Here is a 24674-nt window from a genome sequence, read left to right on the forward strand (position 1 = left end):
GACACCCTGGGTGGCCCAAATGCGGTGCCATGGGCAAGTCCTTGGACCCCAGGGAATCTGTTTCCTCATACCTAAAAGAGGACAGCGATAGGACCCTGAGAGAATGTCAGGGGAGGACAGCTGGGCAGCATGTCACCTGCTCAACCGTGTATGGGGCAGAGTGGGGTGGACTAAGGGCTGGGGCAAAACTGCAGCCGCCTGCTCCACTCCCCTCTCCAGTCCTCCTGTGCTCATACAGAGACACAACTTGACTGTATACCAAGTCCGCTGGTGCCCAGGTCTGGGTTGGTGGGAGGTGGAGGGGACAAACCCAGCCCCCTGTCTCCCCACCTCCCCTCTCCCCAGAACAGGGTGGGTCTGGGACATTCTTAAGCTCTGGACAAACATAGCTCCAGTCCTGGCGCAAAATGGATGCCGACTTGGCCTCTCCACACCTCAGTTTTCTCATCAGTGAAATGGGCCTACCTTATGCTTCAGGGCTGCTGTGAATACTGAATAAAGCCATGATGCATGCAGAGGGCCAGGAAGATGCCTGGCACTCAGTGGGTGCTCCATAAATGCAAGGCGACAAAGTGGGCTGTGATTGCATATACTAGGTAGGATGTGATCCCTTCCACTGGGGGGACAGGTGGGGGACCAACACAGAGGACCAGAAAATATCTGGAATGGCATGGACTCAGGCTCACAGAGGCCATGACTGTCAGTGATACATGATGGCCAGGTGGGTTCAGAGAGGAGGAATGACTTACCCACAGTCTCCCAGTGGGTGGGGTCCAGCCCCCTGGGATTGAGGACAACTTCCAGTTGTACCATGGCAACTCTTTTGCCCCCACCCTCTGTAGGGGTCTGCTGTCATCTCCTGAGCCCAAAGAGGAGTAGAGAGGCCCAGAGCTGCATCCTGACTCGGCCTGGCAGGTGACAGCAAGATCAGGCCAGGTGTGTGGAACACAGGGTACAGAGGATCTATGTCCCCATGTGCTGGGTGCCCAGCCAGCCTCTGCTCTCTTTTAAAGGGTCTGTTTCACTCTGTAATGGGGAAGGGGACCAATACCCACCCTGGCTTCTGCTGCACTGTCGTAAAGCTTTGTGAACACACCTTTATGAACCACCTTTGGGGACAGGGGATGCAATAGGGCTGAGCCAGTCCAGCTCCAAGACCTTGTTGGAGGGACTCCTGGCTCGTCCCCTAGGCTGAGTTGCTCAGTCTTGGCACCGTTGATATTCTGGGCAAGGTGCTTCTCTGTTGTGGGGGTGCCCTATGCATCATAAGAAGTTTAACACCATCCCTGGCCCCTAACCACTAGATGCCAGGAGAACCATCCCAGTCATGACCATTAAAAACATCTCCGGACACTGTCAAATGTCCCAAGCCAGGCAAATCCCCCTGGTTGAGAAGCACTGCCCTATACCTTGAATCCATTACAGAACCAGGCCAGTGTTAGAGAAGCTAGAAGGGGAGAGGAGGAAACCCTGGGGACCGGAAGGGGGCTGCCTGTGGAATGTGAGCTGCAAGCTGAGTCCTCTTATCCCCACTAAGTGCCTTCCCGTGGCCACGCTGGCTGGGATGTTTTTGTTCATCAGAAATAGGCCCAGCCTTTGCCCAAGTGGATGCTGGTTTTTCCAGTTTGGCTGTACAATGCTGACAAACTTTTCAAATCAGCCAGGCATCCCATAGCTCCCGTTCTGTCCTAAGCTATGAGCCTCGAGGCCCAGCCTAATTCCCACTGGCTCTGGGGCATCCCTTGGCACTCAGTCTTACCCCCAAATGTGTCCTGGTCATGTGGCCTGGCCCTGGGCCCTGGTGGGGGGTGAGATGGTGGGGTCTTCTTCTTAAGGCCTATTCCCCATTTGGAATATGGGGCCATCATTCCCATGCTCTTTTCCTGATGGCCCATTAGGGGCCAGCTGAGCCAGTAGGCCGAGGTACTTGGCGAAGGTGGGAATGTCACACCTGGGGAGATGCTGATGCATGTCCTCCTACCTCAACTGGGAACCAGGAATGGGGTTGGGTCGAGCAATAGATCAGTGCTGTTTGCAGAACATGCTGGTGTGAGCTCAAAGCTCGGGAGGCTGGGGAGGCGCTGCATGAAGCAGAGAGCGTGAGGGTGGTCCCCAGCCAGACCATGGTTCAAATGGGAAAGAGAAGCCCCTTGGCACTCAGACCAAAGCTGGAATCTCATGGGAGGAGCCACACCTGTTCCCAAAGACAAGATGGGAAGAAACTCATTACTGAGTGTCCTGCCCACGTGGTCTCCTTTACTCTTCAAAGCAGCCCTGCCAAATAAATGACAATGACAACATTCCCACTTTTCAGACAAGAAGACTGAGGCCCAGAAAGATTCAGTGTCTCTGTTCAAGGGTTTACAGCATAGGTGGTAGAGCTGGGAACAGGTCTGGTTCCTAGTATTGCCCCCAGGCTGGCACCTGACATTGCCATGGTCACAAGTATAATCCCACCATGTGCAATCTGTACCCTGGGCCAGCAGGATCTGAGGGCAGGTCACGGCAGAGCTTGGCAGGGGTGGCAGGCAGCCAAGGGAAAGCCCAGGATTACTGGCAGAGGAAGTGCTCCTGAGACAGGTCTGGGCCTACCCAGCCCTTAGGCAGGGAGGTGGGCCATGTGAGCCGGCCTTCGACAAGGTGACACTTGGCCAGGGCTGGGCCCATAGAAGTCTGCCCTAGCTATAAAGGGGGCAGGCTCAGAGGTGAGAATAAGGAGGCCAGGGTCACACATTCTTTCCCATGAGGGTGCCCAGCTCCTAGGCACAACACACTGTAGACCCTGCCACCTTCCCCAGTACAGGGAGGTAGCTAGCAGAATAGGCTAGGCCAGGAATCCCCAGTACAAGCTGTCCCTCCTGTGCCCCCAGCTATAGCTTCATTTTCAAGACATCTTCAGACAGGGGGTGGCAAGGGGAGGCCTCACACCCACACCTCCTCCCATGCCCAGGGCCTGGGGTTTATAATTTCTTGTTATTGCCAGCAGCTGCGTAACTCCCCTTAGCTCATAGAGCACTTTTATAACCACTGTCTCCTCTAATTTCATCCTCAAATGAGGCATCATTATGGCCATGAGGCACTGGAGGCTCAGAGAGGTGGGGTCATGCACCATGTCTCATGGAAGCCCTGATGGCAGGTGCAACCTCAGCCAGGGACATTGGGCACCAAGGGTCTGTGCCTTCCTTGTCCATGCAGATTTCTTGCTATTGGCTTTTAGGTTCAGCCTGACTTGGGAGAATGCCTCTGGGCAAGTCACAGCCTCCCTCAGGGCTCAGTTTCCCCATCTGTCCTATGGGAGCCTAGTCTAGATGGCCTCAAGGCATTCTAGGCTCCCACAAAGTTACAGGGCTGCAGCAGGTCCCAAGGGCCCCAACTAGGGTGGGTGAGCGATGTGGGGCCAATTTCACATGGAGTGAGTCATGCAGCCTCTGGGTCACATTTTAAGTCCAGCTCCAGCTCCACCTGCCCCCCGCCCCCCACACTTCTGGGAGCTCCAAACACTCTAAGACTTGCATTTGAGATTTCCTTACTAAGAAGGGGCCTGGACAGGGGACAAGGCCTCTGGAGTAGTCAGCCCGGGTTTAGGTCCCCACTCAACATGGACAACCACCTTCCTGCCTCATTGCCCACACACTGGAAATGCAAGGCGGGCTGAGTGATGTGACGTGTGTGCAGCAACCACTAGACATGTGGCAGGGGTGCCGTGGTGGTGGGCCTGTGGGGTCTCTTCCCGAGCATGTGGAGAGGGCTTGACAGAAAGCCTTGAGGTTCTCTGATCTGCTACCCACAGGGCCAAGGTGTCTCCTGCCACCTTCCAAAAGACGCCTTTTCCACACTCTGGACCTATCCAGCATGAGCTGTCTGCCCTGGCGGAGTCGGTCCTCAGTGCTAATTACATGGCAGGCAGTGCGGCGGGTGAGCGTGGGGCTTGGGGTCAATCCACCAACGAGACCACATTAAAATATCTCAACAGCCAGCGACTCACCACCCAGGAAGCTTGCACCCACTTGAAAGGGCTCAGTTGAGATGGGGGGACACACTTGACAAATACTGACAAATTACAGGCATGGGAACCTACCAAGCCCCTTGTTAATCGGCCTAGTGTCTCCTTTTCTCCTAGGACTTTGTTCAGATCATAGGCCTAAAACCCAAGGAATTCTGACCTGTCAGAGGATGTGTTCAGCCAGAGGGCTCTGGTGCTGGCCCCCCACTCCCATTCTCTTTAACTTTCTAGTCATGAGTGACACCTGGGCATGCGCCTCCTCATCTATAAAATGGGAACAACTGGATTGTCATAGGAGTAAATAAGTTAACCATGTAAAGTGCCTAGGACATGCCTGGCACATGTCCAATACTGTAAAATTATTACCTGTCTTTATGCACACTGATCTGTACTCTCTGGGAAAAGTGCTGCATACAGTAGGTGCCAAGCTATACCAGGGTGGAAGGAGTGCTCCCTCTATCCCCAAGCAAGGTACCAGATGCCAGGGCATCTGTAGAGAAGAGGCCAGCCACACTGGCCCACATGCCCCTCTGTTGGACCAATGAGACCCTCGAGTCCAGAGTGGGGAAGTGATGAGCTCAAGGACATATAGCAAAGCAGTGCCGAGAACCCAGGCCCATCGTGACCCCCTCACCTCTGCTCCATGGTGTCCCCTCTAGAAGGATCTTTCTATTCTGCTCTTATTCTTTTAATCCATTTTAACTCTACAGCTGTTAAGGAAACCTTCCCTGACCTCAGCCCAAGGGAGCTTCCTCTGTCAGGGCCAGGTCCTAAGTGTGTGGGTAGACATTATAGGCAGACTTTGGCTTAAACCCAAGTAAAAACTTCCTGGGAGTCAGAGCTCTCCAGATAAGATATGAGCTGCTGGAGCCAGAGTAGTGAGCACCTTGGCACCTGAGGTGTGCAAGCAAAGCTAGGTAACCCAAGTAACATGGACTGCTTTGATGTAGCACCTTGTGTGGGCTCTAATGCCTGGTCGGTAGGGCCTTAATCAATGTTTATCTTTGACTTTTGGAGGTAGTTACTGTCCAGTTCCTTGGAGGATTTAAGCAGAGGCCAGGGGACATCTGGCAGAAGGCTCTAAGGTTACTGAACTCTGTATGCCTGGCGCAAGGCTCTGTCCCTAGAAAGCAGGTGCCTGAAGTGTTTGTTGACCAACTGTGATGAGTTGGTCATTCATGACCAGCCAGCTCACCTTAAGGTGTCCCAGGTGCATGCGGGCCCGCTCACACATGTGCAGGAAATATTTGACATTACTCTCGTCCACGATGATGTACACAGCCACCTTCCTCTTGAAGCCGGCGTCTAGTAGGTCCTTGAAGATGTCCACATCGGTGAACATGTCCATGACCACAGCTATCACCTGGGAGCAGGAAGAGAGACCAGGGCCGTCAGTCGGTGCAGTAGCGGAAACAGGTGCTTCGCAGGACGCACAGCCCTCCTACGGCCCTGCCCCCTGCAGCCTCAGGACAGGGACTGGGAAGTGACAGGCTCAGAGCCTCTCTGGCCCTGAAGTTCTAGGCTCAGTATTCCACACTTAGGACACAAGATTCTCAGTTGGTGGCACAGACTGGAATCTGGCAGCAGGGAGTAGAGGGGGAAGCACATTCAACATGCCTGCTAGCACAAGGCTATAGAGAACAAAGCCCAATAACCTGGCAGGTGAGGCGTGTAGGTGGAAGAGTGAGAAAGCTGCACAGGGAGCCTGGGAGGAGCTGGCTCTCAAAAGTCTTAGAGTTTGCCTGTTACCCTGGGATACTGAGATGAACCAGATGTGTCAACAGCCAAAGGGCAGAGCAGCAGTGAGCACAGTCACTGGATGACGTCACCCATGTGTCCCTGGCTGGTATGGACTTTGGCAGGCTCCCTCACTGACCGACCCAACACATGTGCTCTTCCTGTCATCTGATGACTTCTGCCCACAAGAGCTGACCTCTACCCTCAATGGCTGACCTCCACCCTTCTGGACCTGGCTTAGGGCAGGACCCCAGAAGTGAAGGAATACCTATTCCACCCCCAGTCCAGCCACAGGCCAATGTGGGCAGTCTAGTAGGTCCTGAGGAGGGGAAAGGCACAGGGAAAGAACAGGGCAGTGTAGACAAGCCTACCAGCCTCAGGGGTAGTCAGCAGGCACCTGGGCCCATCAAGCACTGGCCTTCAGTCTCCCCCCGCTCCCTGTCCTACTGCGCATGTCAGACCAGGGCCAGATACTGATGATCCAGACAGAGGTCCAGCCCCTTCAAGGCCAGCACCATTGCCCCATCTGGGGTCTGAGAACCTCCTGGAGGAGCCTTACACAGACAGGTGGGAGACATGCTCTGGGCCACACAGTGAGCTGGTAACACTTAGAGCTGGAAACACTCAGGCTAGAACCTACCCAGGTCCCTGCTCCCAGCATGAAGGTGGCCTGGCAGGCTCCTCCTGCTGGGATCTGTAGACACAGGGTGACAGGGAGGCGGCCTAGGGCCTGTTGGCGATGAGTCTGCATACTCCAGTGAGCTCACCAGGCTGGCCCCTACAGGCTATCTAAGCTCTTCCGGGGCCACAGGCCCCTGCCCTGCCATGCAACAATCTCTGTGTGACTGTGAGCAAGACATCTAGCTTCTCTCATCAGTATGAGAAAGGGCCCAGCTTTCTTGTTGGTACAATGGGTGCAGTGGAGCTGTGGGACCCAGCCAGGGTTCCCCGATGGTTGAGGGCCAGGGTCCTCTCTTCTCTGGTTGACAACCGCTCTCTGTCTTTGAGTCCCTGAAAGAGTTTTCCAGGTGGGGCAGAGGGAGATGGTACAGTCCATGAAAGGGCTGGGGCCTACAGCGGAAAGCCAAGGTGAGGCAGATATCGACACCAGATGAGGAAGCACTTTCTGACTCAAAGTTAGGCAGGAGTCTTGAGAGGGCGCGAACTCCCCATCCCAGGAGATGCTTAAGGAAAGGCAAAATATTATTTGGCAAGGGAGTGGTAAGAGGACAGACAACACACGATGTCAGAGCTGAGTGGATTCACTTGGCCTTGGATTTCACCAGTCGAGGATGAAGAGAGCCTGAAATGGGTGAGGTGGTAGCAGGGACTTCCATGCCTGGGACCCCACAGCCCCAAAGCCACTCCAGCCCTGGGATATCCTTGGATAATCACTCCTGCAGGCAAACAACCTCACGTGCCACCTTGGGAAGGGTGCAGCCAACACACTTCTCCCTGGAGGCAGCCATCCCCACCCCAACCCTTCGCTCCCTGACCGGATTGGTCAGGCCTGGTTCCAGGCCCTGCTTGCTGTGGCAGATGGGGGCTTGCCCTGGGCCTGGGATGAGGGACGTGCCCCAGCAGGACCCACTCCATGTGCGTCCTTCCCCACATCACCCTTGGGCAGGCAGGATGCCTGATTCAGGGACCATCTGCTGTCGGGCTGAATCTGTTGGGGCCTGTCCTCTATGGCGGATCCTCCACAGGGTCCCAGAGCTGAGCACTGGCTCCCTCCAGGCACTGAGCTTATGCTGGGGTTGCTCAGAGAGGGCTTATCACTGGTGTCAGCTATAAAGTTGGGGGGAGGCTTGGTGCTCCCCAGGGAGGCCCCCACAACTTGTTCACGGTCAGAGCCCCAAAGGTTTCTTGGCAGCCCTTCAGTCCTGCATGTCCCTCCTTGTTTTGAACATGGGAAAGCTGAGGCCAGACTCAAGACTAGAACACTCCACCCAAAGCACCTTTGGCCTAGGATAGTATAAACCAGTTCCAGGCCTTGTGCTTCATGAGGGTTTATAATGACTCCAACAACATCTACCTGTTCAGCCTTCGCAATCATGCTTAGAGGCAGTGGTTATTCTTATCTTACAGATGAGGAAACTGAGGCACAGAGGGGTTCACTCTCCTTGTCTAATTATCTGTTTGAGTGGCCCAGCTCGCCTGTGACACTGTAAGCTCACCAAGGGCAGAGCCCCCATCTGGGCCTAGCATGGGGTCTGGCCTAAGGAGGTCCTCAGGGAACTGCTGTCAACTGAGAATGAGATCAAATGGCTTGGGTTGCAGGAATGAGAGCAGCCCAGGACAAGTCACAGCCCGTCCTGAACATTTGGTCTGCCATCTGCCAATGGAGATGTCAACCTGGCTCACTCCAATGGTCTATCCAGGTCATACATCCATGGCGTGAGCGGGCCCCACCCAGAGGAAAACACCAGCCACTTCATGTAGTCCCAACCCACACATACCCCACAAAGGTCCTGGGCACCACCAGGGCCAAACCAGTGGAAAAGTCAGAGGGGAGGCTGGAATCTAGAGACTGCTCCTGCCCTGATGGGTGTTAGGAGACCACATTGGGCATTGAACCTCGCTCCTTGTGACCACAGGAACTGACTGTGTCCATGTGAGCACTGGACCAACTGCCTGGTTTCTACAGGGTAAGGACAGCAGGCATGTGTATGTCCCGTACTCTAGGCCTGGCATCGCCAGGGAGCTGATGGGGCAGCACTGGCCCCATAGCCAAGAACTTGCACAGTTCTCAAGGGAAGGAAGGAGCCCGGTGGTTCCCGTTTCTTATTGATGGGAAAACCCTTTCTCAAAGATACAGCCATAGAACTAGGAGGAGCCAAACACCGTGACAACTATCCTGGTTCCCAGCCCCAAAGAGCAGCAGAGTAGGGGCTGGATGATGCCTGGGGAGCATGGGAGGATGGCATTGCCAGGGCTGGAGTGTGGAGGAGACACTGGCAGGGATTGGTATCAGCACTAGGCTTGAGTGAACCTCGTACCCAAATGCATCCCCACGTCTCTTGGGGCGGGGGGCAGGGGAGAGTGCAATATTTGTAAGCTCCCAAAGTGTGTTCTTCCAGCAGCTCCCACATCTCCCTTTCCCTTGCCACACTCTTCCCCCATCCAACAGATCTGCATCCTGCCTCCTACCAGGTCTAAATCCCCTGCCCCTCTCCACGTGGCTAGGACTGCTCTCAGGCCTCCTCTCATCACCCCCCTGCCCAAATCTCCTGATGGTTTCGGAATCCCCAGACTATCCGTGAGATGGATAACATCCAAACACAAATGAAAGATGAAGATACTCTGGCCTAGAGAGGGGAGGGAACTGACCTCGGGTCCCACCTCGAGCTAGTAGAATGGCAGGCATGGTATCTGGCCCAGGCCCCCAATGTCCCACCATGAACACCTCCATCTTCCAGGTGGCTACGAGGGTGGGTAAACCTTGAGCAAGGGGGCAGCATCTGAGCCACAATGGAGCAACAGCACCCCACCACCCCAAAAGACATGGCCTGACGCCTTTAACACCTGTTGCTGGTGCTGATGGCATGGGCCAGGGGCACTGAGGTGAGTTTCTTCCTATCCTCCCAGGGCCCCAGCAGCAGTCTGAGCCCCTGCGCAAGAACAGAGTGGGGCCAGGGCTGGAGCTCTGGACTCCAGGCTACAGTCTAGCTTTGGATGAGCCATGTCCCTCTCTGGGTCTCAGTTTCTTCATCTGTAAAAGGGGGAAGGTTGATGTGACGCCAAAGGCCATCCCTGCTGAGGGATCCCCAACTCCCTGTGTGGTAACGTGGGCTCTAGACTGTCCTTCCAGAAAGGTGTGTGACCTCAGACAAATGCCTTAGTTCCCTCATGGGGTGATAACAATGCCCACTGCACACAGCTGTTGGAGGATAAAGTGAATTAGTGAGGACACAGAGCCAGCATAGGACCTGAGAGCCCATGCTTAGGAGACAGCAGCCACCACTTTCCTGCCTTCTCCTCATCATACCAATCTGAAAACTGTTCCATCAGATTCACAGCACCCTCTGGGGCAGATAAGCAGGAATCATCGACCACCTGCTTCCCTCCTCCCTCTGTGCCCGCTGGTGAAAAGCGGTACCACACAGAAATGCTGCAGGGAATGCTGCACACACAAGATGAGAAAGGCCATCAAGATCTTAGATTCAACTTCCATTTCTAGCCATGACAGAATAACAGGGCCTGCACTTACTCCCCTGCCTTAGCAATAAAAATGCCTGGCAAAATCTATGAAACCATGGCCAACAGGCAGCACAGCAAGCGTAGTGATCCCTGCGAAAAGGGAGACAAGTGAGGCAAGTGTAGGGTTGCCTCAGCTACCTCCAGGCCATGGCACGGGGAGGGAGCCCTGGTGGAGTCCAGCCGTCCCCTGAGCTGAGCAGACAGGGTTTGCTGAGAATTTGCAGGGCAGAGCACTCGACGGGAGAGGGCTGCACAGAATGAACACCAGAGACCTGCAGAGGGTCCCCTCTTGAGCCTTCAGCTAGTCACCGGGCAGCATGCTTGTGGGAGGAAACCACTGAGGACAGGAGAGAGGCTAGAACAATTGTCCATGTTCACACAGGAGCAGGGATTGTTTATGTCCCGCCAGACAGGGTGCAGACCCCTCTAACACTTGGGATCTTCGGGAGAGTCCTCAGAAGGATATTGCATAAACAGTGGGGACAGAAGCCCTAGACAGGAGTTGCCAAACTTCTTCTGTAAAGGTCAGATAGTAAATATTTCAGGCTTTGAAGGCCATATGGTTTCTGACACAACTACTCAGCCCTGCTTGTAATACAGAAAACAGCCATAGACAGTACATAAACAAATGTGTATGTCTGTGTTCCGTTATTTACAAAAGCAGGCAGCAGGCCAGACTTGATCCATAGTTTGCAACTCCTACCCTGGACTAAATCTGCTCTGGTTCCATCTAATACAACTTTAAAAAAAGCCTCAAAAGCATTAAATTGTTTCCAAGCAACTTCAGTGAATCCCAGAACAAAGCTCCAAAGTATTTAAAGAAAAAAAAAAAATCAAACTCCAGCACCTCACAACATAAAATTGTCTTCTATCCGATAAAAAACTACCAGATACACGAACAGGAAAATAATGACCCACATAAGAAAAAAATCTATGGAAACTAACCCAGAATGGATGCAGACGCTAGAACTGGCAGATGAAGACACGAAAAACAGTTAAAACTGTAGTCTATATGTTCAAAAAGTTACTTAAAGACATGGAAGATATTTTTTAAACACCACCAAAATGAACTTCAAGAGGTGAAATAATTTAATGTTTAAGACGAAAAACACACAAGATGAGAATAACAGCAGATCAGACACTATAGGAGAAAAGATTTGTAAACTTGAAGACAATCAATAGAAATGATCCAAAATGACACATAAAATGAGACTGAAAAAACAGGACGAGAGCATCAGTGAGCTGTGGGTCAACATCGAAGGTATAATATATGCATAACTGGAGTCTCAGAAGTTGCTGAGGCAGAGGGTAGGGAAGAAGACAGACAAACACTGAAAAAATAATGGCCATAACATTTTCACATTTAATGAGAATCATACATCCATAAGTTCAGGAAGTTCAATGAATTCCAAGCAAAAGTGACATGAAGAAAACCACACCAAGGCACATCATAATCACATCACTTAAAACCAGTGATAAAGAAAAATCTTAAAAGCAGCCAGAGGGAAAAAGACAATTGAATATTGAGGAACAAAGGTAAGCAGGTTTCTTCTCAGAGTCAATGCAAGCCAGAGGACACTGGAACAACAGCTTCCAAAACCAAAGGTAGAATAAGAACCTTTACAGACATGTGAATGCTGAAAGTATTCATCTCTAGCAGACCTGCACTCCAGGTACTGCCACCTCCTGTAGAGATGGAGGGGCTGAGACTCCGGGGAACTGCAGCTGCCTCTATGGTAGAAGCACAGCACTCCCCCACCGCCTGCCACTGGGGGTCTGAAACAGACAGGAATTGCAGCTCTCTGGCCCCCAAGCCCCTCCTCTAGCAGGAGGGCTGAGGCAGACCTGGCTGCAGCGCCTCCGTTGCCTATGTTCTTGACATGGCCCTCCTCCCCTCCCCCTTCCCTGGTGCAGGCAGAATTAATGCGATATTGTCTGAAAGGCCTAGAAGGTTCTGCAGGCATCGATATCTCCTGGGAGTCCCTGGCCCTATTATAGGCAGTGTTCCCTTGACTACTGGTGCTCTCCAAACCGGTCTGCCTATTGTCTGGCTCTAAAGGTCTGTCACCAAGTTTAGTCTGCCTCCCTGGTAGATAGGGATGGAGTCTGTGATTACAGTACCAAATGCTGACCCAAGTCAAGGCCAGCTTGCTGACACTCGTATGGGTGTCCCTTATCGAGGGACCAGGGAGGGGTGGTGATGACCACTCACATTTTCCAGAGGAGTCGTCACTGCCAGCTGGTGTCAGGGGCCTCCTGTTCCTGGACTGGTCTCCTGGTTGGGGGGATCCTATGTATATTCTTGCTGTAACTCCACCTACTGCCTCCCAGAACCACCCTAGGTCCTAAAACAAATCCCTGACCATTAGCACTGCCCAGAGGGTAAATGCCCCAGAGCCCTTTGGCTCTGCCACTCCTTCCCTGGGTGGCCTATGGCTGGGCACATCCCCACTTGAAGTCTCAGTTTCTCTTCTCTGGAACATTAAGAGTTTAATTGAATGACCTGAGGTCTCTCCCCTCCAACATTCATCAGCTCTGTCACCTTCCCCATCCTCTGCAATATTAAGACAGAAATCTTATTAAGGCAAAATAAAGAAAGCTCAGGCCCCCTGAGAACCAAATGGCTGTAGCAGGAGGGGCTCAAGAAGCACATACTGATCCTGTCCAGAGCTCTCTGAGTAAGAGGCCTGGCCCAGCGCAGCCATGTGGGGCCCTGCCCTGAGCCTCCAGGCTTCCCCAGATAGACATCAGTCTCCTCACTATGGCTCAGGAATGCTGCAGAGACAGAGGCTGGCAGAGCATGGGGAAAGGCTATCAGGTGACCAACGCTGTGCACTATGGATGAGACAAGAGGACAAGCTGCTCCCTTTTCCTGCCAGCCTCAAGGGGCCTCAGAGTCCTCCAAGCTTCCAGGCCTGCAGACCCAGGATCCAGCCAGCCAAACTGCCCCACAGTAGTCAGCGAACGGCAGCAACTGAAGATTTTCAAATTGGAAAACCCAGAATCATAAATTCAAAGCCTTTAAAACCTTAGCTTCTCCAGGGTCCAAGACACTGTGGAGTCATCAAGCATCCCAATCACCCAGGAAGACTGGCTTGGAAAAGACTTACCCAAGGTCACACAGTGAGCCAGAGCAGAGCTGAGGCCCCCCCCCCTTTCCTGGGCCACTTGATGCCCACATCCTTTCTACCACATTCCACCAAGCCCCTGCTTAAACTCCTCCAGGATGGGGAACTCAGCACTTCCCAGCCGAGACTTCTGCAGAGAGAGGCTGTCAAGCGATGGGTAAGGATATAGAGGGAAGGAGGGAAGAGACCTGGCATTTACTGAATGACAGCTCCACGCCAGACAAGTACTTTACACATTGCCCTTTTGCTATTAATCTCACGACTCTGAGGCAGATGTTGTCATCATGATGTCATTGAAGGGGAAGTAATGGAGGTGAAGCAACTCTCTGGGTGGCACGGCTGGGGCTCAGGCCTGGGTCTGCATGTTCTTGAAGCCTGTCCTCCTACTGCCTCATGTGGCATTTAACCTGGGAAGGTGCCTGAATCTGGGGATCATTCAGATCCCAGGAAGGAGGCTGGTGTAGCCCACCCAAGTCAGGGCCTGCCGGGACATAGGGTATGGCCCTGGTGCGCTGAGTGTCTTGAAGGCATTCGCAACTATTATCGTTCCATGACAAGTGCCCAATCCCCATTTTACAGATGAAGAAAATGAGGCCCAAGGTCATACAGCAAGGAGGTGGCTGAACTGGGCAGATGAGCGAGAGGTCTCTGAGAGGACCACACCCCCTCTGTTGGTCCAGGGGGAGGACCCTTGGCTTCAGCGTGAGCCTGCCAAACCAGAGTGACTAGGGTTCCGTGGAGGCCAGTACAGACTAGCCATGCCAAAAAGCCCGGTGTGACCTTCAGCAGGCCCTGACCTGCTCTGAGCCTTGGTATCCTCATCTGTGACATGAGTATGACAACAGGCCCACCTCACAGGGTCGGGGGAGAGCACTGCCTGTAGGTGTGGGGCTACCTGCTGGGTTGTTCCTGGAGTCAGGCATGTACCCAGCCCATAGGTGCCGGCCCTCCTTCCTGGCAGAGCTGCTCCTGGCTCTCCCTAAACTCTCAATTAAGATGCAAATGCCATTGGGTAGGAAGCTTTTGCAGAAAACAGGAGCCAATATCTGGGATTATGTTATCAGATGGTCCCCCACCTGGCAGGAGAGGGCCCTGGGCCCTGGGTTGGGAATTACCAGAGCAGGCATGGGGCTGCTCCCCAGACCCACTGCGTGCCCATGGGAACAGATGACTGGGCCACCCCGAGTCCTCTTGAGGTGTTGAATTTACCCTGATGCTGCCTAGCTCAGGGACACTGAGAGCCTTCCCTCCTGGTCCACAGGGAACCTGCAGTGGCCTTGGCTCCCCATCACTCTGTCCTCTCCAATCTTTGAGTGGACAGACTGTTGCCCTCTCCCAGAGAGTTCAGTATTTAAGAGCCTCATGAAAATGCTTTTACTATTCTGAGTCAACTTGGGGGATGGCATTGAAGCTCCAATGCTCTCATGAGGGGCCAGGCTCAGAAAGAAAAGCCAAGACGCTGCTTTTCCCGGGAAAAGGGGGCTCAGAGCCTGAAAACCTGGGCCCAGATCCTCCAATTACCAGCTCTGTGACCTTAGGCAAGTTATTTGCCCTCTCTGAGCCCCGCAAGGCCTCATTTTCCTCATCTGGACAGTGGAGACAACATCTACTTTATGGAGTTGCTGGGAGGATTACAGCGTAGGTAAAGCGCTCACTCAGCAGTTGGCATATAGCTGGTATTTAATAAATGCCTCATTAAGCTGCTTTTATTCTCCTGGAGCTAAGCCATGAATCAGGACTTTAGTATATGAAGGTGGGGACCTGACAGAAATGATGTAGGCTTAATCAGGCATCTTGAAATCTGGTTCCTGTCCCTTCCTGCTGTGTGGCCCTAGGCAATAAACTTAACTTCTCTGTGTCTCGTTCCCAAGTCGTAGCCTGGCCAGCATGAGATCTGGGTACTAGTCCCGCCTCTGGCACTCACTGTCCCTCAGTTTCCTCATCTGTACAAGACTTGCCCCTGTAACTGGGGCCTATCCCCCTTCCTAAGGCTTTGAGGCTGATGAAAGGGATCCTACTAGGGGACTTGGTCCCAAGTGGTGAGTATGGAAACACACCCTTCCCCGCCCCTTCCCGACCCAGCCCAGCCTCACCCCTGTCTCTCAGAGGCTGAAGCTGAGTGAGGTCGGGGCTCATCCCTCCTAGCATGATGCTACAGGCCCAGACTCTGGTATGCAGCTGGAACCCCAAAGCAGGTTTTTTCCCCAGATAAATCACTGGCTCCTGGGGGTTTGGGGAGGGGCAAGTAGATGACGGCCTTCCATTTAGGTAAGTTGGAGCCCATGGGGGTTGGAAAGTATCTCTGAGAGTGCAAGCTGCCTGCTCAGAGCTGCACAGCCAGTAGAATCCTCTGAGACCCAGGACCCACCTATCTCTTGTCCCTAAGGAGTCTAGAATCATAGGGCAGCAAAGTGTTAGAGCTGAAGGGACCCTAACAGTCTTCGATGCCTGTACCCATTTTACAGATGGAATGACTGGGGCTCAGAGAAGAGCTTAGACTTGTACCAGCTCACACAGTGATGGAGGCAGAGCAGGGCCCTGACCCCAGCACTCTTGGCTCCTTACACTGCGGTCCATTAGTTCTATTCCAGTCTTTTGAGAAAAGGGGGACCTGATGGTAGCCTCGACAGGAACACAGCCTCCAAGGTGGTTGAGCTGGGGCAGGCTTACTGCGTTATGTCACTTCCCTGCCCCAGGGTCTGCCTGCCCTGCTAATGACAGGCCAGGCTGAGGAGGTGGTGGGCTGGGCCACCCTGACTCAGTGCCAGCAGCCCCAGGTGCCCCAGAGGGAAGAGGTCCAGTGTTAGGCCAGGCGGCTGGACACTGGGGTCTCCATTCCAGGCCTGGGAAGGGGGGAAGTCTCCCTCCACTAGTATCAGGGGTGAGAAGAGGATGCGGGGGTGAGGTGAAAAGAGGTGATTCATAGGAGAGAAGGCAGGGAAAGCTCCCAAGCCAGTGGGCCAGGCAAAGGGCTCCGTCAGCATTTGTCAACATCCGTCAGCGTCATGGACCAGCCCCGGTGAACCTGGGAAGCAGCCGGAGCAGAGGAGATGGGAGGATTGCAGGAGCTTGGATAAGCTGCCCCTTCCTGCCCTGCCAGGGCCAGGCAGGATGGGCAGGGGACCCATCCTAAGAGTCTGAGGACAACACAGGCCAAGTCTCTACCCCTCCACCCAAAAAACTAGCTAGGTGACCTTGGCAGGGACTAACCAGTCAGGCTTCAGAGCAAAACAGAGCAAATAATGCTACTTGAGATTATGAAGTGTCTTGCACCCAATAAATAACAGCCATTGTTATTGCAGATGGCCCCCAAACATACCATGTTGGTCTCGGATCCCAGAATGGATGTGACAGGGAAGCAGGTGGGCTGGAAAGCAGGGACTTGGTGCACCATAGTGCTCTTGGGTGTGAACAAATCCCTGTCTTCTCCGTGTGTGTGTCCCCATGTTCAGGATGGGGCCCTTGGCCTCTACTGCTTCTGAGACCTCTCCTATTGGGCCTGCAAGGCTCCCTGCTGTCTGAGGGAGCAGTTTCAACAGTAAGCCCCCACTCTTAGAGAGGTGAAGGATGGGGGCAACGCATACCTGTCAGGGGAGTTGCAGGAAAGCAACTGTGGTGCCACACAGACCAGGGTTCAAACTCGAGATGGACTTCTTCTTGGCTATGTCACTTTAGACAAGTGACATTGATAACCTTATAGGGCTTTTGTGGGAACAAATGAAATTGTGGGGGGAGGAGGGTCCATGGAACTACATGGAGTGGCTGGTTCTCAGCCGTGGCTATAGAGACATGAGGAGGCTGCCCTGAGCCTAGTGTGGCTCCAGGCACACCTCTATCTAGCCCATCACTAGGCCAGGCCATATGTCTTTCTGTCTGGGGGAGATTAGACTCTGGCTGTTCCCATGCCAAGCTGGGATCTGATGTCTGCCTCCTTCCTACTTCTGGTGGGGAGAAGAGGAACAGAAGAGGGGGAACCCTGGTACAGCAGGTCAAGTTTCCTTGGGCCTCAGTTTTCCCAATTTTAAAAAGGGGGTAGAGGCTGGGTAATGAAATCCCAACAGACCCTCCCAGGGGACTGGGTTCCATGATCTCATGTCAGGCACCCACGTCAGCAGCATCTTCCTATCCCATGCAGGTATGGAAAGGGTTATTTTGCTTGAAAACCACAAAGGCCCCTTCCTCCTCCTCTTTCTCCTCCTCTTCCTCCAACTCTTCCTCACTCCCGTCACCTGATTCCATATTCACAACAGCCAAAGACACAGCTTTTATCCTCATCGCCTCCATTTTACAAACCAGAAACCTGAAGCCCCAAAGCTGCCTGGGACAGGACAGGCTCCCTAACACAGGCTATCTGACTCAGCTGGCCCCCTCTGGGGACAGACTCCATGTTTCTGGATACCTAATCTGTGGCCACCTCCTCAGCTCCTGACCCACTTCTAGTTTCTCTTCCCAAGAGTTCCCTCAGGCCTTTTCTGTCAGCCAGGATGGTCCCAAAGCCAGTGTTCGGGTCTTGTGTGATTTGCTGCCCTGCTCTGGGCCTGGAACAGTGAAGGGGTTAGATTTCACTAGTAATACCTCACCCACAACCCAAGACTAGGCCAGACATTGATAATCACTCACTGCTCTACAGAGCCCAGACCTGGCCTCAGATTCTATCTCAACACAGCTCACTAGGTAAGCTTCATCAATCATGTCAGGATGTGCTTTGAAACCATAAAAAGGCAATTCCGCTCAGCAGAAAGAAGTACTTGCTCAAGGTCATGGCTGTCCAGCAATGGCCTGGCTATCTCGGAGAAAAGCTTCTTTTCTCAGAATATGTGTCAGTGTGTCATCCAAGAATGGCTACCCACACTGGGACATTGCACGATTCAGCAGAGGTTGGGAAGGGGAGGTCCAGACAATGCTTGAGGTCCCTTCTGGAGGTGAAATTCAACCCAGGTGGATAACCCTCAGCTGAACTCACTCCGGTTCTACCCGAGGATCAAGCCATCCCCACCTCCCACATCCCTACTTGAAAAAGTTCTGCCATTCAAAGTTCATGAAGGGGCTCAGAGAGGGTGAACACCTGGCTCTCAGTTGCCTGGCATACCCAGGAAACAGGTACATTTGAACTCAGACCTCTAGGCTAGCCTTAAATGGACCCAAGCAAATTTTCAGTCTCCATGCTTACTCCCTCACTCAACAAAAGCAACACCAGAGAGCTCATGATGTGTGTGAGAGCCTGCGCTTCTCGGGTGAATCAGAGTCATCCTCAGGAATAGTGAGAGAAAGCCCCGCAATTCCTTCCTGCCCCACCCATTGCAGTGCCTTCCTCTGGGGAGCCTACTCACCACGACCGTGGAAATCAGAACACCCCCCACAACAAGGCACAAAGGCCCTTTGAGATGAGGCAGCCCACTGTTACATGCCAGAGGACCCAAGTACCCTATCTCTTTGCAAAGAATGAGGAACCTCACAAAGCCAGGAAGGATGGCAGCCAAGAGACCCACAGGGGACTGTGGTAGATTCTCCACGTTGGGCTCTGAATGAGCATATGCATGGGGTGGGGAGATTCTGGGGGGTCAGTAGGCCCACTAGGCTAGCTTCCTCTCCGAGGAATCCCGCCAGCAGCTGGCTCACCTTCTGGGCCTGGCTGATCATCTTGCGTACCACCTCTTTGATGTGGGCTTGCCCATCGATTGGGGGCTGCATGTAGACGCTGGCCCGGGTCACACCTCGGTAGGCGATGGTGTCAGGCCAACCAAGGTCCAGCTGTGGGATGGAGCGGTCTGACTTCTGCGGCCAATACTCCAGTGAGGGTGGTGGCTCGGCTTCAGTGGGGGCCCCACCTGCTCCGCTGGCCTCCTCACCACCCCCGACTCCATTGTCCTCGGACCCTGGGGAGCAGCTCAAGTCCCGAGGGTCCTGGGAGCCTGGGTCATACACCTCAATGGTCTCCAGGATGCGCTTGAGCTCCAGCTCTGAGAGGAAGTCTCGGATATTCTCTCGCTTCAGCACGTCATAGAAAGCCTCAGGGCCATGGGCCACCAGGGCCTCCAGCGCCAGACGCTGCTCCTCACTGTAGAAGAACTCAGGCTTGGACTCGCTGGACCGCCAGTTGACGTGGCTGTTGTCCAGACACTGCACCTGTGAGAAGGCCATGATTCCACCTGCCCAGTACTTCCACAGGGGTGGACAGGAAACAGAATGCTCAGCAAGGTCAGGATCTTAATTTCAGCCAGGCGGGGGCACAGCGCACTCTGGGGCCTCAGTACTGCCTCTGCCCATAAGGAGCCTGCCAGAGAGACAAGGTGAATGCAAGGGTCAGGTCGGAGTACAGGTAGGACTGGAGAGAGGTGAAAGAGAAAGGTGGGACACAGCCCAAGGCTCAGTGTCCTTTATCTGTAGGGGACAGGACCCACATCCTGTGGCAGGTAACTTCTCAGAAGTTTCTAGTAGTGGGAGGCAGGGGACTGAAATCAGATGGCCTCTGGCCCTGCTCAGTGAAGTCCCGCATTCCCAGGGCTTCCGGGAAGGGAGGGAGGGTGGGGGGGGGGTCTTAAAACCCCTGCGCGCCAGGATCGGCAACCTGAGGGACCTGCCAGGAGGAATCTAGAGAAAGCGAGGCAGGCAGGCGGCGGCGCCCCGGGGGGCCGGGATTGGGGGAACGGACCCGGACTCGCTTACCAGGCGATCGTGGGCGCGGCGCAGAACCGGCAAGGAAACCGCGCGAGCCGAGCGGTGCGCACAAGCAGCGACTGACCCGTGACTAAGTGCGGTCCCGCCCACCGTGCCGCCGCCGCCACCTGCGGTCACGTGCGGCTCCGGGGGCGGGGCCGGAAACTGATTCACCTTGCCGACGGACACAGACGTCCTGAGGGTGTGCGCCCGCCTCATCTGCCGCCCCTAGTCCCGGGTGGTGGAATTCTGAAAAGCTCAGGGACCGAAGTCCAAGAGCTCCTGGAACACTGCCGCCCAGAGAGGGACAGTGTTCTTTCAGAGGACACAGCATGTGAAGGGTCTTGGCACCCTCTTTCCACAGGGCCTGTTGGTAACCCTGGTCCAACCCTACCTGGGTCCAGTTTCCCAGGTGGGATGGGAAGTCCGCGCAGATGACCAGCTGTCCAGTTATGGAAGCAGAGTTGAGGGTACTAGGTTGGGAGTACTAGGAAGCAGAGTTGGGGGTACTAGGCAGGGGTAGGGCACCGTTTGACCCAACCTTAGGAGCCTTCACAGAGCTTGGTGGGGACAGAATAGGTACCCAGTTCTTAGGAACCCCTCTCCCAGGACATAATGAGTACCACACCTGAACCGTGGGGCAAGGAGAACTTGAGAAGGCTGCTATGGGTTGGGGTCAGGCCCAGCTCTCTGCCCAGCATCCCTGGAGTTTGGGACCCTGGTTATAGGAGGTGTGGGGACCACATCTGAAAAGCAGTCTGCCAGGGTGGGGACAGCAAAGCCCATTAAACTTGGTGGAACAATCCACCCCCATCCCACTGCATGCCATAGCCAGTCAGCCAGGCACCTGGCCCAGCCCTTCCCTCCTGTCCCCCATTCCCTACCACTTGACCTGGATGGGGCTGTTCTGTGCTGTGGCTGTGACTGGGCCCCTGAGGAGACTTCTCTGTGCTGCTGAGGGCTGGAACCCCTGCTCCTCCAGGACCCTCACTACCATCTGTCCACCTATCAAGCCTTCTCACCTAGGTCCACTGTCCTGAGTCACTACTGCTCTCCCCCCACCCCAGCACCCCTGTGGTTCCCATCACTGACCCCTCAAGCCCCAAGTCCTGCATTTCACCCTGGCTCTGGGGGCATCACACGGTGTCTAAACATAGTGGCCCCAGAGACCAGGCCCCTGCACCTCCCTGAGCACAGTCCCACAAGTGACCCTAACTCCTCCCAGGTGCAAGCACATATACTTGCATCCTTCCCACCAAAGGTGGTCTCGGTTGGCAGGCAATGTCCCAAAGCTTAATTTATTAGCCTCTTTGCCACAGGGGACCCAGAACATGACCCTCTCTGGGCCTTGGCTTCTTTTTTGTTCTTACCACAGCACAAAGGCCCTGGAGATCATAAGGGAGTCCTGGCTCACAGGGCTGAAAAGCCTCTAGCTCTCCAACCTCTGCAGTTAACTGCCCATAATTATAGATTCACAGGAACTTGTTTTAAAAAACCAGCAGAGAGCTCGCATGCAGACTTCATCCAGTTTCCCCCAATGGTATCATCTTGCGTAACTATAGTATAATAACATCACAGCCAGAAAGTTGACATTGCTTTGATCCAGAATTTGTTCAGATTTCACTAGTTTATGTGTTCATTTGTGTGTATGTGTAGATATATGCAGCCTTATCACATGTGCAGATTTGTGTAACTGCCATCATAATTAAGATGCATCACCAAGCTCTCCCTCACCCACACCCCTATCCTTAGCACCTGACAGCCACTGACCTGTTCTTCCCCTTTGGGATTCATCCAGGTGGTTCTGTGAATCAATAACTTGTTTCTTTCTGTGGATGACTGGTACTCCGTGGTGTGGATGGACCACAGTTTGTTTAACTATTTCACCGGTTGAAGGACTTTGGAGTTGTTTCCAGTTTGGGGCTATTATGAATAAAGCAGCTATGAATATTCACGTACATATACATATTAAGTTAAGTATATTTTACATTCCCATCAACAATGTATGAGTGATCCAATTTCTCCACATCCTCACCAATATGTTATGTTGCCACTATTGTTTTATTTTGGCTATCCCAACAGGTGTAATAGTCTCCTACTGTGGTATTAATTTGCATTTTCTTAATGACATTGAACATATTTTTATGGGTTTATTTGCTGTCCATATGTACTCTTTGGTAAAATGTCTGTTCATGTGTTTTGCCCAATTTCTCTTTATCCACGTATCTGTTGATAGACACTTAGGTTGTCTATGTAACTTGGCTATTGTGAATAATGCTGCAATGAACGTGGGAGTATAGATAGCTCTTAGAGGCAGTGATTTCATTTCCTAAAGATATATAACCTAGAGGTGGGATTGCTGGATCATATGGTAGTTGATTACTTTTTTCTTTTTTTGAGGAACCTCCCTGTTTTTCATAGTGGTTGCACCAATTTACACACTCACCAACAGTGTGCAAGGATTCTCTTTTCTCCATATCCTCTCCAACGCATCTTATCTCTTGTCTTTTTGATGATAGCCATTCTAAGAGGTGTGAGGTGATAGCTCATTGTGGTTTTGATTTGCACTTTTCTGGTGATAAACGATGTTGAGCACTTTTTCGTGTACCTGTTGGTCAATAGCATGTCTCCTTTGGCGAAATGTCTATTCAGTTCTTCAGTCCATTTTAAAATCAGGTTTATTTTATTTTTATTTGTTTTTTGCTATCGAGTTATATAAGTTCTTTATATATTTTTGGATATCAACCCTTAATCAGACATATGGGTTGCAAATGCTTTTTCCCAATCATTGTTTCCTGTTTCATTTTATTGATGGTTTCCTTTGCTGTGCAGAGCTTTTTAATTTGATGTAGACCTACTCATTTGTTTTTTTGTTTTTGTGGGGGTTTTTTGCCTTTGCTTTTGGTGTGAAATCAAAAACATAATCTCCAAGACTGATGTCAAGGAGCTTACCTCTATGTTTTCTAGAAATGTTATGGTTTCAGGTCTTGTGTTCAAATCTTTGATCTATTTTGAGTTTTTTTTTTGTTTATTTGTTTGTTTTTTTTGTTTGTTTGTTTTGCTGTTGTTACTGTATGATGTAAGATAAAGGTCCATTATCATCCTTTTGCATGTGTCTAACCAGTTTTCCCAACTATATTTATCGAAAATACTGTCCTTTCCCTATTGTATATCCTTTGTCATAAAGTAATTAACCATATATACATGGGTTAATTTCTGGGTTCTCTATTCTATTCCATTGATCTATGTATCTGCTTTTATGTCAATACTATACTCTTTTGATTACTATAGCTTTGTAATACAATTTGAAATCAGGAAGTGTGATGCCTCCAGCTTTGTTTTTCTTTCTTAAGATTACTCGGCTGTTCAGGGTCTTTTATAGTTTCATACAAATACTTTAGGATTGTTTATTCCATTTCTGTGAAAAATACCTTTGGAATTTTGATAGGAATTGCATCGAATATGTAGATTGTTTTGGGTGGTATTAATATTTTAATAATATGAATCCTTCCTACCCACGAGTATGAAATATCTTTTCATTTATTTGTGTCTTCTTCAGTTTCTTTCATCAATGCCATATGAGTTTTCAGTGTACAGCTGTTTCACCTCTTCGGCTAAATTTATTCCTAGGTATTTTATTCTTTTTGATGCAATTATAAATGAGATTGTCTTAATTCCTCTTTCTGATAGTTCATTGTTAGTGTATAGACATGCAACTGATTTTTGTATATTGATTTTTTATCCTGCAACTTTACTGAAGTCATTTCCATAGCTTTTCTTTTCATCCTTTCACAGGTATCTTAGAGCAAAAGCTTTCAATTTTGATGAGGTCAAATTGGTCAATTTTTCCTTTTATGGATCATGCTTCCGATGTCAAGTCTAAAAACTCTTCACCTTGCCCTAGGTTTTGAAGATTTTCTCCCATTTTCTTTTTCTTTCTTTCTTTCTTTCTTTCTTTCTTTCTTTCTTTCTTTCTTTCTTTCTTTCTTTCTTTTCTTTCTCTCTCTCTCTCTCTCTCTCTCTCTCTCTCTTTCTTTCTTTTCTAAAAGTTTGATAGTTTTACATTTAAATCTGTGTTCTATTTTGAGTTAATTTTTTAATAAAGTGTGAAGTTTAGGTTAAAGTTGAGTTTTTGATCTGCCGATGTCCCCAGAAAGGTTCTACAGAGGAGAAAACAGCCTCAGAGAACAATTGGCCGGGATCGCAGAGTAAGTGCTTGGGAGAGCTGAACTTGAATCCAGTTCCATATACTTTTCTGCTGCTCCCAACTGTGACGGCGGCTTCTGGACTGACTCCCAGGAATTAGCCAGACCTCGTCGGGGAAGGAGGAGCACATTGATTAGCCCTCAGAGTGGTATTTCCAGTGGCCAACTTTGGAAAAGATCATTCAATCAGTCAACAAACCCCAGCAGAGCCTTTCATGACTTGGCTTGTCCTGGGCACTACTGGGGCCTAGGCTCCTCCTTGGGCCCCGTGGTCATAGACTATAGGGAGCCAGGATAGACAGGTCACAGAGTTATTGGTGCCATGGAGGATGTTGCCATGGAGGATGTTGCCCTGGAACCTTGGGAGTCCAGATACTTAGAGTTGATAGGAATGAGTATGAGCTCCCTGGGTTAGAAATGAGAAGAGGGTATTCCAGGGAGAGGGAATAGCAAACTCAGAGGCCCAGAGGTGTGGGTGAAATTGGTGGGAGTGAGGGTAGCTAAATAGGTGGAGGGCTGTGAATGGCACAATTAAGAGTTTCTTAATCCCTCCTGCAAGGGATGGGGAGCCACAGAAGGCTGTGAGCAGGAAGGGGCATGAGCAGATAGGTTTCAGAAATTCCCTGTCCTGCTCACAGGGAGGGTGCTTAGAGAGGGCAAGGCAGAGTAGTGAGGAGGCAGTGCTGTTCCCCTGGTCACTGAGCCCAGTGGCCGGATTTGGCATTGGCTGCAGGGAGGGAGGAC

At 51.9% G+C, this 24674-nt stretch overlaps 2 protein-coding genes across 3 annotated transcripts in view; one reads left to right on the plus strand and one right to left on the minus strand.

Moving 5' to 3' along the window:
• The window catches only part of FAM83G (family with sequence similarity 83 member G), a 31615-nt gene extending 11533 nt beyond the window's left edge, over nt 1-20082 (minus strand). The window contains exons 1-3 of one of the 2 annotated variants that reach the window (XM_016145173.2): nt 19735-20082; nt 18688-19342; nt 5199-5366 (exon numbers count right to left, since the gene is read on the minus strand). In XM_016145173.2, coding sequence (XP_016000659.1) covers nt 5199-5366; nt 18688-19209 — 690 coding nt within the window. In that variant the 5' untranslated portion in view covers nt 19210-19342; nt 19735-20082. Of the gene's footprint in view, nt 1-5198; nt 5367-18687; nt 19525-19734 lie in introns of those variants that run through there. The other variant, XM_036222610.1, reaches the window with a different exon arrangement.
• The window catches only part of SLC5A10 (solute carrier family 5 member 10), a 60002-nt gene that overhangs the window by 24911 nt on the left and 10417 nt on the right, over nt 1-24674 (plus strand). The gene's annotated exons all lie outside the window — the stretch shown is intronic.

The sequence above is a fragment of the Rousettus aegyptiacus genome, unplaced genomic scaffold (assembly GCF_014176215.1).
Source record: "Rousettus aegyptiacus isolate mRouAeg1 unplaced genomic scaffold, mRouAeg1.p scaffold_m13_p_6, whole genome shotgun sequence".
NCBI lineage: Eukaryota > Metazoa > Chordata > Mammalia > Chiroptera > Pteropodidae > Rousettus > Rousettus aegyptiacus.